This window comes from Dipodomys ordii, unplaced genomic scaffold (genome assembly GCF_000151885.1).
Source record: "Dipodomys ordii isolate 6190 unplaced genomic scaffold, Dord_2.0 Scaffold21, whole genome shotgun sequence".
NCBI lineage: Eukaryota > Metazoa > Chordata > Mammalia > Rodentia > Heteromyidae > Dipodomys > Dipodomys ordii.
The window spans coordinates 9,424,639-9,439,498 of NW_012267237.1; the positions used below are offsets into that span (position 1 = coordinate 9,424,639).

The 14,860-nt window shown below is 39.3% G+C and overlaps 1 protein-coding gene across 1 annotated transcript in view; it reads left to right on the forward strand.

Annotated features, from left to right (window-relative positions):
• The window catches only part of Trio (trio Rho guanine nucleotide exchange factor), a 225,379-nt gene that overhangs the window by 184,537 nt on the left and 25,982 nt on the right, over positions 1–14,860 (forward strand). Inside the window, exons 37-45 of the mRNA XM_013013843.1 lie at positions 1,920–2,068; positions 3,669–3,735; positions 5,496–5,599; positions 7,633–7,702; positions 9,901–9,990; positions 12,135–12,227; positions 13,038–13,088; positions 13,392–13,469; positions 14,228–14,419. Coding sequence (XP_012869297.1) covers positions 1,920–2,068; positions 3,669–3,735; positions 5,496–5,599; positions 7,633–7,702; positions 9,901–9,990; positions 12,135–12,227; positions 13,038–13,088; positions 13,392–13,469; positions 14,228–14,419 — 894 coding nt within the window. The remainder of the gene's footprint in view (positions 1–1,919; positions 2,069–3,668; positions 3,736–5,495; positions 5,600–7,632; positions 7,703–9,900; positions 9,991–12,134; positions 12,228–13,037; positions 13,089–13,391; positions 13,470–14,227; positions 14,420–14,860) is intronic.

A 14,860-nucleotide genomic window follows, 5' to 3' on the forward strand; every position in this document is an offset into this window, starting at 1 on the left:
AGGACAGCTCAGAGGCAGTGAATGTCACAAAGGTGAAAAGAATATAGAATCACAATCATCCTTATCAGACGTTTTGCACCTCTGCAGATCATCTGTCTTGTTCAGTTTACAACTGAGGATAGCCAGCCAGAAGGGGCTTTGAGATCCTCTTCCAGATCCTTACGTGGTCATCTAGTTTATAAAGATAGTTTTCATGGATACCAATGAAGTTGGTGACTTTCCCCTTTGCCCTCTCCTCTGCAGAGGAAGAATAGCTACTGACTTTTTTCTTAGTATTCAAGTAAACAGAGTTCAGTCTAATGAGTTCCAGCTGCCTAGGCAGTATGACAGGATGTCCTCCATCACTCTGTCGATTTGGGCTTCCATTATGAATTTCATGATCTGATGAACTGTGATACCAGTTTTGATGCTTATGTCCAACATTTGCATCCAGTAAAGGTTATTCACTATTTAAAGGAGTACAATAGAGAGCTCTGGGTTTTTGTGTGTTCTTTTTTTTTTTTTTTTTTTACTGCTTCATGGGTTTCATTTAATGAAATTGCACATACAGAATATTGTCTCAAAGCTCCTGTTAATGATGAAGATCAGTCTATTTTTATTAGGGGGAGAAAATAGAAAAGATAACTTTAATTTACCAGTATCAAATCAAGTAAGTCAGTTACTAGATGTTCTTGCTCAAAGATAAGTTAATAGCATTTTTCTGGTTATATTTTTATTATTATATATCTGGTTGGATGCTTTAGAAATGTTAAAAGTTCCTATAGTCCCTAGGAACTTTGATAATCAGGTAGAGAAATAGTTTGTGTACCAGTTGGAAAATAATTAGTTGAAAAAGGAAAAAGAAAAGAAACTAAAAGAGGAAAAGAAGAGAAAGTAATCAGTTGCTAACCATTGTCACATTATTTAACTCACAGTGTTATTTTATACACCTGCAAAGCTCTGTGCAAACTTCTACAAGTAATACAAGAAAGGCAATCACCTGTAGAAATTAAGATTCCATAGGGGAATGTGCTAGGCAGCTTTCCATTACTATAACAAAATACCTGAGTAAAAGAGTAAAAGTTTATTTCAGCTCATAATTTTGGATGCTTCATTTCATGTTTTGGGGCCTGTAACAGGCAGCATGTTATAGCAGGAATGTATGTTGGAGGAAATGTCTTTCACTTCATGGTTGAGAACAAAAGAGATAAAAATAGCCAGGGTTTCAGGTTCCCCTTCAAGGACATTTTCCCAGTGACTGGAGATCTCCCAGTAGGACCTGACCTCTTCAAATTTCCACTACTTCCCAACAGTACTGTCAGCAAGAGACTGAGCCTTTAATTCATGAGCATAAGGAGTACCCAGACCATGGTGGGGAGGGAGATTTGTAGAAAAGGAATTGAGACCAGCCTGACTACTGCTTCCAATAGGAAGCTGAGTGGTATGTGTACCTTGAAGTATGCATCATAGGCATCCTGGATGATCAAGAACAACCCAAGTGTTTGAACTGTAGATTTTCTGTTGTCTCCCACCAACAGGGAGCATAGGCCCATTTCTAGGGACAACACTGGCTTAAACCCCCCCCACCCCCACACACATACTTATGAAATGCCCATGCTTTCATATAGCCAAGAAGAAAATTGCAAAATAAGCCACATAGCCACAAGTTAGTAGTGCTCTGATGTAAGAAGTTCAAGCATTTCTCATTAATAAGTAGTAATGAAATATTAATGTATATAAATTCATTATTCTTTTCACTTTAACTTTTCTGTCTAGCTCCTCTTAACTCAGCTTTTTAGTACTCAAATTTTTTGTCTTTAAATGTTGTGTAACTTCAACGTACAGATTATATAATTTTAAAAACATATTTGTCGTATGCTACTTTCATCTAGCATGTCCTGTGGGCAGTAAGCATTGTTCATTATTTACATTTCTTCCAGGCGCTGGAGGACCGTCCTAGCTCACTCCTTGTCGATCAGGGAGACAGTAGTAGCCCCTCCTTCAACCCTTCAGACAATTCCCTGCTCTCTTCCTCCTCTCCCATTGATGAAATGGAAGAAAGGAAATCCAGCTCTTTAAAGAGAAGGCAGTAAGACAAACGTTTTTGTTCTCATTTTTTTCATGTTATTTCCTATCTTTGGCTCCTTCAGAACTGGGATTCATTCAAGACTGGGATTCATCTCTGAATTAGTGAAGATCTAAGATCTCATTGAGAGAGGAGGGAGGGAGAGACAGAGAAAGACAGAGAGAAAGGATGTCAAGTACCCAAAAACTTACAAGGCTGCAGTGAGCCCTAGCTTCACTTTCTGTTGTTAGATTTGTAAATAATAATGCACATGAAGAAAATTTGCTTGTCATACATGCTAAGAAACTCCTAGAGTTTCTATTGCATTTGTAGTTGGGTTTTTTTAAGGCTATATAAAATTAGAACTAGTCCCCAAAACATATATATATATATATGTTTCAAATATAACTTAGTAGTAGTGTTTCTCAATTCTGGTACGATGGCTAATGATAATAATCCTGAAAAGTTACAAAAAGCTTAACCTATTCTCTAGAGAAGAGGAAAAACTTCAAGGGATGTGAGGGAGGAGACGATTTTATTCACTAATGCATCTCAGTCACTTGAGTGGCATTGGGCATATGAAAGATACCAGTTGATGATTACTGACTGAATGAAAAAATAAAAGGAATTTTTTCAGGCTGGTTGAGATCTTTTCCATATTGATAAAATGATTATCCTCTATTATCTGAGTACCCTTAGTTCCAAAACACTTCAAGTGGTGCATTCAAACCCATGGTGTTAAACATCTGAATTTTTTTCTATACAAACGTAAGCCTATATTCAGAACTATCTGGGAGGGAGATTAAGATTTGAGACCAGCTTGAACAAAATGAGGAGGAGGAGGAGGAGGAAGAGGAGTTGTTCACAAAATTCCATCTCAATAAATGGCTCAGAATGGTGGTGCTTGCCTATCATCCCAAGATACCAGAGAAGCACAATGGGTGGGTGGGTATGGTAGTGTGCACCTAACTTCATGATGAAGTGCAAATAGGAAAATCACAGTTCAACCTGATATAAAGCAATCAACATCATTTCTAGGTGCTGGTGGCTTACTCCAATAATCCTGCCTATTCAAAAGGCTAAGCTTGGTTCAACTGTAGCCCAGGCAGAATAGTCTATGACACTATTATCTCCAGTTAACCAGCAAAAAGCCAGAACTGGAGGTAAGGCTCAAGTGTCAGAACACCAGCTTGGTGGTATGGTTCAAGTGATAAGAGCTCCTGCCTAGTAAGCAAGAGACCCTAAGGTCAAAACTCACTACCACCAAAAATATTTTTTTCCTATGTTTATTGAAGCTTAAAACAACCTGTTAAAGAACCAATTGCTTCCCCTAATGTCATACCTTCATAACAAAGTTTTGTCTGAGTTTCTTTTCATGCAATCAGAGTGAGGTTGGCTGAATGCTGATTGTAGCCATGAAAATGTGTGTGGATGTTTTTGACTCCAAGACCTCTTACAGATCACTGACTTGAACTTGGAAGTGACTGGAACACACAAAAAGCTTAGGTTCCAAGTTGTATAAATTTGATATATTGCTGTAAGATCCTAAAACATATCTATCTGTCAAGTGAAAAGTAGCAAAGCAAAGAGTCTGGTTTGTAAACACTAATTTTCTTTTTTCTAGTTATGTTTTGCAAGAGTTAGTAGAGACAGAGAGAGACTATGTACGCGACCTTGGCTATGTGGTTGAGGTATGTATCTTCACAAATTTAATAGCTTTGTATCAACAGTTAACTGAAAGAAGCCGTATTAGACAGTATAGCAATGATATTTTCTCAGAAACCTTTTTTAATTAATGAGCTAATTGATTAGCTCACTAATTAAAAAGCCAATAAAATATTTCAACTTGGCCAGTTATTTTGGCAATCTGTATACAGTTGTAAAGACGTTTTTAAACAACTGAGGGTTTATAACTAGTGTGCCTAACACAAGAATGGATGCTATAGAAATGTCAGCCTCATTGGCCTGTGGCTATCCCTATCCCTGGTGAATTACTTGTAGTTTTGCATAGATTACATGTGTTGACATTTTCATTGACCTGAAATGGCTGAGCTCTTGTGTAGCCACAGCAAAACTCCTACCTTATACTAGTATGGAAAGAACATGATTACATTAATATAATTACTTCATCAAAAAGCTATTTTTATTTGAAAAGTTTTGTTTATGCTTTAAACTTTGCAAATATGTTCAAGACAATATTTTTTGGTGCATGTCCAATTAAACGTAACAGCTGTGGGCTAGGTGCTGGTAGCTCACACCTACAATCATAGCTACTCAAAGATCTGAGATCTAAGAACATCAGTTCGAAGCCAGTCTGACATCCATAGAATTTTAACTCCAATGAACCAGCAAGAAGATGGAGTAGAAGTATAGTTCAAGTGGTTGATGACCAGCTGTGCGCAAAAAAGCCAAGCAAGAGCTCAGGCTCCGAATTTAAGCCTCAATACCCCCAGTAACAGCTGTAGGTCTGGATGGTAGGGTTAGCTCATAGAGAGACAACTCTCCTAGCATAAACAGAGCCCTGAGTTCTTTCCCTGGCACTTCAACAAAGACAGAAAAAAAGTAATAGTCATTATAGTTAATGAAGGATTTAACAGCCAACACTGGTGCGGTGATACACACCTGTAATCTAGCTACTCAGGACGCTGAGATCTAATGGTTGAAATTCAAAGCCAGCTGAGGCAGTGAAATCCTTGAGACTATCTCCAGTCAACCAGCAAAAACCTGGAAGTGCACCTGTGCCAACAGATGCTAATTTGGGGGGAAAAAGCTGAAGAGAGCTGCCCAGACCCTGAGTTCAAGCTCCAGTACCAGACAGCAAAGAAAAACACAAAGATTTGACATACTTGATGAGTTTGTAGTCCTTGATAACAGTGAGGCATGTGTAACTTAAATAGGAAAAAGGTTCTGGTGTAGGTTGGCCTTGCAGTTGGATGGGAGTTTAGCTTTAGGGTAAGGCTGCTGTGTACTCAAGCTGTACTAGCAAGACATGTGACACCACACCTAACTGAATAGGAATTTTAAATCACAGTTTATCTACATATTTAACTTGTTAAAAATCATTGAGTAAAAATAATTTTGTTAAATCCTTACTTTAAAATTGTATAATAAAAAAGAAAAGAAAATCCTTTATGAGAGAAATGTTCAGTATAGGAAGTGTGCTTCAGATCAAATATTTAAAATTTACTAGCTAATATTATTTATATGAATAAAACCATGTACATTTATTTAAACTGTTTCAGTTCCTTCTAAGAATTTTGATCCATGAATGTTAAGCAGTTCAAGAAGAGAAAATGGTTTGTAGTATACTTTTCAAATGTCTTTTTATTTGTTCTTAACTTAAGGATTGGTTATAAAGCTGTGTGTTTATTGTGTCCTTTTCTAAGCAATAATCTACTACTTGATTTAAGCATACTGCATAATGAGCTTGTTTTTAAATATTTCACTGTAGGGCTACATGGCACTTATGAAAGAAGATGGGGTTCCTGATGACATGAAGGGAAAAGACAAGATTGTATTTGGCAACATCCATCAGATTTATGACTGGCACAGAGAGTACGTAAGCTACACATCGTGCTGGTGGCATGCAGATCATCAGCACTTGATACACTTCATCAGACCAGGCCAGTGGTAAAAGAGAGGGTTGTGGATCCATTGTTTTATTACCTGGGTAGCCTCGTGGAGGAACCTTGTACAAAGGACATTCTAGGTACCAAGGAGTTTAATAGTTGCATTTCAAGGCTTGGGAGAGAATCTTAACTTTTTACTACTGGTCCATGCCAGGCTCCAGGTTTCTAGGTAGAAGTTCACTGCCTGGGCTGTGGACTGTTTCTGACCTTGAGGCATTTGCTTCCCTTCTCTGTGAATACAGCTTCTTCGTCTGCACCACCTCATGGGGATTTTTTTTTAATAGAGAATGAATTAATACTTCTAAACCACTTAGGACAACATCTGTATAGAGTAAGCCTTAGTAAATGTTTCTAATTAGAATTAGTCTCTCTTGATTATAAGTTACTATTATTAAAGGGTTTTTAATTTTTCCAACTCAGTATTAATGGGAAAAGTAGACACGGTTGTCCAAATAAGTGAAACTTGGTCCTAGTATCTTGCCCATTCTTACCCTGACCGGGAGGAGAACCACATGGGGTTAGTGCTCCAGCAACTTGAAGCTGATGGATGCATTAGGATATTCCAGCTTCAGACTCTCATGCCTATGACATAAATAAGGCCTCCTGTCCTGTCTTTACAGGCATGGCTGTTCCTTCTGGCAGAACACGCAAATCCATGCCTTCTCTTTAAAGCTAAAGCTACGTGCTGCTTCTCCATTAGGCCTGCACAGTGCAGATAGTCCCCTATGGCTAGCGGTTTGTGCCCTTTAAACTCTGAAGCCCAATACATACAGGAGGTATTGCCATGAAGAGCATCAAACAGTGTTTTATCATCTCTCTCCTTATAAAATGAAAAGCCTAGTCAGGTGCCAGTGGCTCACACCTGTAATCCTAGCTACTCGGATGCTGAGATCTGAGGATCATGGTTCAGAACCAGCCCGGACAGGAAACTCCATGAAACTCTTAACGCCAATAAGCCACCAGAAAACCAGAAGTGGCGCTGTAGCTCAAGTGGCAGTGCTCGCCTTGAGCTGAAGAGCTGAGGGACAGCACCAGGCCCAGAGTTCAAGCCCCACGACCGACATAAATAAATAAATAAAGTGCCTGTGAACCCAAATATGGGATCTTTAGATCTTACCAAAAGCACAATGATACCAATTTGAAAGGGATGTGTTGTATTATTGTTTAGTCTTCTCAAAAGACTTATCTTTAAAGCAACACAAAATTCCTGGGATAGACAGAGCGAGAATGCTCCAAAAGATTCTGTCCCACACACTGTTTGCCTAGTTTGAGGATAATAAAACCACAGTGCTGCTGAATTGCACATGACATTAATTGTCATGCTGGGCTGCTGGTTAATAAACACCAAATATAAACATACAAGTGATAATTGAGTTAAATACATATACTCAAGGTAAGGATAGTAACAAAAAAATGAAGAGCAAATTGCCTTACAGCTATTTTGTGCTTGTGATTGCATATAATTTTAATCTTAATGGGAGTTGATATTTACAAACTACAAATTGATTTTGGTATTTAAGAAAATTTCATAAAACTGGCACAGATAATATGTTCAGTATTTAATATCTGTTATCTAATTAGAGTCCCTAAAACTATTGGAAAATGTATGAAATTTACTGGTATGTTTCAGAAATGAAAGTTGATACTATGTTTTGGAGTATTAATTTTTTTAGTCAGTATTCAGCCAAGGATATTAGTGTATGTGTTCTGAAAAAACTGAGACTAGGATTGTTACTCAGCACTAAGAAAGCTTCCCAATCAAGGGAGAATTTCATTCTGCCTTAGCTTTTTAAACTGTATTTATTTTACTTTATATCTTAATAATGTTCTCTGTGTGGTCCATATTTGACAAGTATATACTTTTTCTCCCCAACTGCCCTTGTCTACATATTTGGAAAATACACATCTCAGATTAGGAAGCCAATTAGAAATTATTCTGATATTTTCCTCTCTTTTCAGCTTTTTTTTAGGAGAGTTAGAGAAGTGCCTTGAAGATCCGGAAAAACTAGGATCCTTATTTGTTAAACATGTAAGTACAGTGGCATTATTTATATTCTGTTCTGATATTGTCATATTCTAAAAACCTGGGCAATAAAGTCAAGTTCTCTGAATTAACTATGCCCCCTGTCCTGCCAGAGCTTGCTGTTTGGCTTATAATGTTACTGGTTGGTCAGAGGGGCCCTGAAGTAAGAACCTTGGAGAGTGTCTATGGGCAGACAAGTACTTGGTGAACATGCATCTGTACTTGAAGTGAGCCTAATACAATAGTCAAATGTATGCTTATATCTAAAGTAAGTAAGTTAGCATTAAATTTTTATGAAAAAAACTACTTTCAAAAAAAAGTATTTTACAAATCTCTAGGTTAAAAAAGACAGCAAAGATACAGAGGTAGCTCAGGTTATAAGCACTGTCTACCAAGTGTGAAGCCCTGAATTTTCAATACCACCAAGAAAAAAACAACAAGAAGAAGAAAAACAGCTGGGTTTTCATGTTTGCTTCTACATTCAGTCTATTCTGATGATTTTTCTTTCATATACTTTAATGAAGTTATTTGGCAATGAGTATCTTGATAACTTTTCCAAGTAATTATAGTTTTCTTAGGTACTATACCAAAACGTGAGAACTGATCATTTCTTAAAGGTTAGTTGCAGTGTGGAGTTAAGAAACTTGTCTATAAGCTTCTCCCTTACTGTTAATGAAATCTGTAGAACTGCTCTCCACAGTTCTTTCCCTGGGCAACATGTTGTGACATCATAACATGATAAATTAGGCAGAATTTTTAGATGTTGATACATTTTGTTACACAGTACCCTCAAATCCAAGTTTTAATGTTGCTACCTGTCACTTCAGAACAGTATTTACTGTCAAATTCACAGCAGTAGACACATTTTCCAAAATCCTGTTCTTTTCCTTAAAGGCTAAAATTTTCACTGCTCACATTCATTATCAGTTATCTGCCTTGAAATAACAGGCTACTTTGTCCATGTTCAATAAAACGTCTACTAGATATCAGATATACAGATGTAAGTAATTATACCTTCTCACCATCATTCTTTGAAGTGAAATTGGTTGTCCATGAAAAAAGCACTTGGTTTCGTTTTCACTCAGTCTCAAAAGTGATTGGGAGCAGAATTGTATAGACCTCCATCATTTGCAGTAGTGGGAAATATGTGCCATGTTGCCAAGCAGTTTCACCCACTGTTGGTATTGTGCATCAGTGCAGATGTCAACATGATGAAAAAGGCAAATGACATCATTAGTATTGATATAATGGAGCTACTGACAAACCCATGGAATCCCCAGAGGTCTTCTCACCTTCTCTGAATTAAGGCACAGTTTATTGTCCTCTGATTCCCTGCCTGTAGGACTTGAGATTAAAGACTTATTAAGACTCGGCCACCAGTGGCTCATGCCTATAATCCTAGCTACCCAGGATGCCGAGATATGAGGAATGTGGTTCTAAGCCAGCCTGAGCAGGAAAGTCCATGAGACTCTTAACTCCAATTAACTACCAAAAAAGCTGGAAAAGGAGCTGCAGCTCAAATGGTAGAGTGCTAGCCTTGAGTACAAAAGTGCCCCAGGATCAACATGTGCACATATGCACGTATGCACATTCATGCACGCACACACACATACACACACACACACAAGACTTACTAAGAGCTAGGCACGGTGGCTTATACCTGGTTACTTGGGAGACTGCAATTGAAAGGCCACCCCTGGAACAAAGTTCACAAGACTTCATCTCAACCAATAAAAAGCTATGCACAAGTGGTATGCACCTGACATTCCAACTGTGGGGAATATAAATAGGAGAATTATAGCCCAGGCTAGCCTGGCTATATGAGACCCTATTTTTAAGGAAAGCATAAAGGACTGGGGCATGGCTCAAGGAGTAAATGACCTGCTGAGCAAGCACAAGGCCCTGAGTACAAACCTCCAAAAGCACCACCAAAAAGTAAAATAAAATAGCACCTACTAAGAAACAGGCTTTCCTGGGACTAGGACTGTTTGAGGAATGGAAATAACCCTGCTGCTAGAGGTATTGCTGGTACTATAAAGTGAAAGATTTGGTCTGTGTGACAGAGCCATGAGAGTCTCAGCCCTGTGTACTTGTATCTTAAGACATTTCCCTTTATGAATGTCGCAGTGTGTGCCTGTTAGATCCAGACTACTTTACCCAGTGGAAATTGCTTTAACTCATCTGTTTGCCTTTTTCGTTCCTAGGAGAGAAGGTTGCACATGTACATAGTTTATTGTCAGAATAAACCAAAGTCTGAGCACATTGTGTCAGAATACATTGACACTTTTTTTGAGGTAAGACACAAGCTATAAATAAAGTACTTCTGAATCTTTTGTTAGATTTTGATTTCTAAAAATGAAAGTATAGTTGGATACTTTCCTAGGAGATCAGTCAGAATGTTGGTCTGAGTGATAAGATTTCTGAAGTTGTCTCGTTTTTAAATTTCCTATAAATTAGAGAAATGAGTTGATTCAGTTTGAGGTCCTCCTTTGGAGGACTGGAGTATGTTGAATAACATGGTACAGTAGGATGAGAAAAGTGAGCATAAGCAAGAGTGTCAATCTGATTACAGAACTGTAAGCATGTGTGAAATACCATGGTGAAACCCTTTAAACAGTTAACATACACTAAAAAAATAAATGACAGGAATGTAAAACAGATCCTGCCTAGGATATAGGCGCTGGGCCAGTAAGAGGTAGGGGCAAATAGAGACAGTAAATGAAGGTTAAAAGTCCAAAATATGGGGCTGGGAAGGTGGCTCAGTGGTAGAACGCTTGCCTTGCATGCAAAGGTTAAAAGTCCAAAATATGGGGCTGGGAAGGTGGCTCAGTGGTAGAACACTTGCCTTGCATGCATGAGAGTTCCATTCCTCAGCACCACATAAGCAAAAAGAAAAAAGCCGGAAGTGGCACTGTGGCTCAAGTGGTAGAGCGCTAGCCTTACGCTGAAGAGCTGAGGAACAGCGCCCAGGCCCAGAGTTCAGGCCCCACGACCAGACCCAAAAAAAAGTTCAAAATATGAACTGGGTGCTGGTGACTCATGCCTGTAATCCTAATTACTCAGGAGCTAAAATCAGAGGATCAAAGTTCAAAGCTAGTGCAGGCACAGAAATCTGTGGGATTCTTACCTCCATCCAACTAGCCACCAAAAAGCCAGAGTTGGAGCTGTGTTTCAAGCAGTAGAGTGCTATCCTTGAGCAAAGCTTAGGGAACAGTGTCTAGGTCCAGAGTTCAAGCTCCAGGACACAAACTCTGTCTCCCCCCCCCCCCGTCTCACTCATGCACACACACATACACACAGCAGCTGAAAATACTTGATGTATAAGTTCCATTTTCACACAAGTAAATGGGATAATGAAGCTTACTGAGATTGGTTTAGGAATGGGGGGCATGAGGAGAGTGGTGGAGGGGTGAGTCTGATGAAGATACATTGTATGCATATGTGAATATGTTGCAGTAAAACCTCCTCATACAGGTAATTGATTCTAATGTAAGTGTGGGGAGCCTGGCACCACGGCTCACACTTGTAATCCTGCTACTCAGGAGGCTGAGATCTGAGGATTGTGGTTCAAAGCCAGCTTGGGCAGGAAAGTACCTGTGAGACTCTTATCTCCAATTAACCACCAGAGAATCCAAAGTGGCACTGTAGCTCAAAGTGGTAGAGCACTAGTAGCCATGAGCAAAAGAGCTCAGGGACCGCGTCCAGGCCCTGAGTTCAAGCCCCATGACCAACCAAAAATAAATAAATAAATAAAAGTGTGGAGAAAATTACACTTTTAATTTAGAAATAAATTACTTGAATTTTCAGTCTTTCAAAAGAAAAAGGTTGGCGTCATTAAAAACAGATTGTAAACTAAAGGCCCATTAAAATTCAGAATAATTCATAATCTGAACTTTTTGCCTGAAAATTTAAAAATAACATATATACTTGAATATTAAGAAAACAGTTAAAAGAAGCCCTTTATAATCCTAGAACTCAGTAAGCAGGAGGATTGCAAGTTCTAGGCCAGCCTGGGTTACATAGTGAGACTTGAGTTGTTAAAAAAGAAGAAAAAAGGTCTTTGAACAAATATAAAAGAGTTCTTTGAAAAACAGCTTAGAAAGATTGATCTAAAACTTGGAAATCCTGAGAATAGTAAAGCACTATTTGGATTTGCTGCAAAGCAGTTATATTTCTTACTAATTTTGTCAGTAGTCATACTTAGCCTTTCTGATAATTACAAGGAATATAAAGCTGCCTTTTGGGGGTGGGGGTGGGGGGGAGATGAGAAGGGATGGTAAGGGGAAACAAAGGAGGCAACAATGCTAGATAAGAAATGTACTCATTACCTTGCTCATGTAATTGTAACCCCTCTGTACAGTGTTTTCATAATAAAAAAATAAAGCTGCTTTTTAGTGAACAACACATGTTTGGATTTTTCTCTCCTTAAAAACTCCAGGACTTAAAACAGCGCCTTGGCCACAGGCTGCAGCTTACAGATTTGTTGATCAAACCTGTGCAGAGAATTATGAAATACCAGCTGTTGTTGAAGGTGAGTGGGTATTGGGGTCACTCAGCAGAAATGGATGTGACAAGAGGAGTGGACTCCTGGGGCCAGGGAAAGATTGACAAGTCAGGGGATACTTCCTGAAAGAAATAGGAAGCTCCTCATCACTCCTGATTTTAATATATTTCTGAGTATTTTTTGGCAATTTGTTAAAATGTTGTGTTTTTTTTTTGGTTTGGTCGTGGGGCCGGAACTCTGTCCTTCAGCTCAAGGCTAGCGCTCTACCACTAGAGCCACAGCGCCACTTCTGGCTTTTTTCTTTTTGCTTATGTGATGCTGAGGAATGGAACCCAGAGCCTCATGCATGCAAGGCAAGCACTCTACCTCTGAGCCACCTTCCTAGCCCCGGATTTGTTAAAATGTTTTACACTATTAGCGAACTTTTTTATTTTGCTCAAGTTCTAAATGAAAATGGCAGACTTTGTTTCCTTGCTATCAAGCTTGGAAAGCTAAAAGATTTTTCTTCAGCTCTGCCAACATTAAAATATTTTTTAATCTTGGAGCCTTGGATAAAATAAAGTTTTTCATACCTGCTTATCTCTCTAAATTGGCTTATTAGCAAAAGCCCTAAATCATTTAAAATGCTTAAACACCACTAAAGGCCATGCACATGAAACTCAGGATCTACACATGAAGAGAGACATGACTTTGTCTTTGAAATGGAACCGTTACATTTGGTCTGCCTCTGCCATCAGGATACCTTTGTTGTGTATCAGAGAGAAAAGGAGAAAATGAAATTAAGTCTCTGAACCTAAAAAGGTACCACCCTTACTGTATCCTTCCTCTCCCTCACAGGACTTCCTCAAGTACTCCAAAAAAGCCAGCCTGGACACATCAGAATTAGAGGTACTTTTTGTTAGCTGTACTCTTGCAAACAAACCCAAACCCCTTCTCCTAATTCCTGAGTAGCTCATGGGGCCCCGGGGGGGGGGGGGGGGGGGGGGGGGGGGAAGGGGAGGGGAAGTGTCTGACCTTGAGAAGGGGTCACAGCAGGGGTTCAGGAATTCCCAGGGCAGCTGGAAGCCCCCTCTGCCTGCCTGCTGAGAGGCGGAAGGAGAAGAGCTGAGCTTGGCAGCATAGTAGGGGAGTAGCACTCAAATTTCTTCTAGAGGAACTCAAACTCTTGCTCTGCTTTGTCCTCACCCACAGAAAGCCGTGGAGGTCATGTGCATAGTGCCGAAGCGGTGTAACGACATGATGAGTGTTGGGCGGCTGCAAGGATTCGATGTAATTCAGATGCTGTTCTCTGAATGACTCCTCTGCTCCTCCCTCTTCTGTCTTCAGTTTATTCCACATGTAGAAAGACTCTTCTATTTGATTTATATCTTCTCTCACTTCTCTTCAACCTGGCTGACATCTTTTAACCTCTTTTTTGGTGTATTTGATTTGCTTTTAGGGGCTTTTCTCTGCTCAAAAATCCAGCCACCATTGGCAGACAAGCAGGACTGTGTTTTGTTCCCTGTACCTCTTTCTTTCTTTGCCATCTAAGGCCATGGGAGCTAGCCACAAAGTATGACCTATCACACACCTGGATAGTACAAGTTCAGAACACATTCCTTTCTTACTATTAAGCAAAGACATGGTATAAGTTTTTGCTTCCTTTCTACCTGTTTGGCTGGAGCATTGGGGTTTAAAAGTCTGGTGCTGTGGATCTCAGCACAATCACCTATGGCATTTCTAGTGACATACATCTCAACTGTGTCGTTTGTTCCTGCCTGGGCTGCTGCTGCTGGTCAGGCACACTCCTGGGAGCCAAACTGCTCTTACTCTGATTTTAACTGATGCCAGTGGTATACAGATGTTGACAAGTTTTTGAGAGTCATTCTGTTCAACATCAAGAATTCCTTATATTAGAAGAAGGGTGTGGGGAGAAGCTCTCTAAGCTTATAGAAAAAAAATGTATCATGAATTCTAAAGAAAGCAGAGTATCTGATAACTTAGAATGCAATTTTTTTCTCCATTCCTTTGCTCCCTTCTTGTTCTAGGGTAAAATTGTTGCCCAGGGTAAACTGCTCTTGCAGGACACATTCTTGGTCACAGATCAAGATTCAGGACTTCTGCCTCGCTGCAGAGAAAGGCGGGTTTTCCTCTTTGAGCAGATTGTCATATTCAGTGAACCACTTGATAAGAAGAAGGGCTTCTCTATGCCAGGGTTCCTGTTCAAAAACAGCATCAAGGTAAGGTTTGTTTGTGGGAGCTTCTTTTTATGCTGCCGCATATATCTGTCTTACCGATAAAATGTTTTCTTATTATGGTAACATATTTGATGCTAGCTTTATTTATATATAATATAGTGAACCTACTAATACGTTTGAAAACCTTCTAATTTGTTCCATCCCTTTTCTGTTTGTATTCTGGAGTTACTGATGTCTCACACACACCTCTGTGAAACACTGTTCATTAGGTAGTGTTTATGAGCCACCTTCTATAAGACTACATACAGTACTCTTTTAGATTCAGACACAGCTTTGAAGTGTCACTCTATGACCAGAGTAAGCAAATACTCTATGACCTTTCCTTGATGTAGCTCACCCTCTGATAGGAAAGAAAGACAGATAAAATAGTTGCAAATGATCTGTGAGAAAGACAAACCACGCAACCAAGCGTGAGGCAGAGAA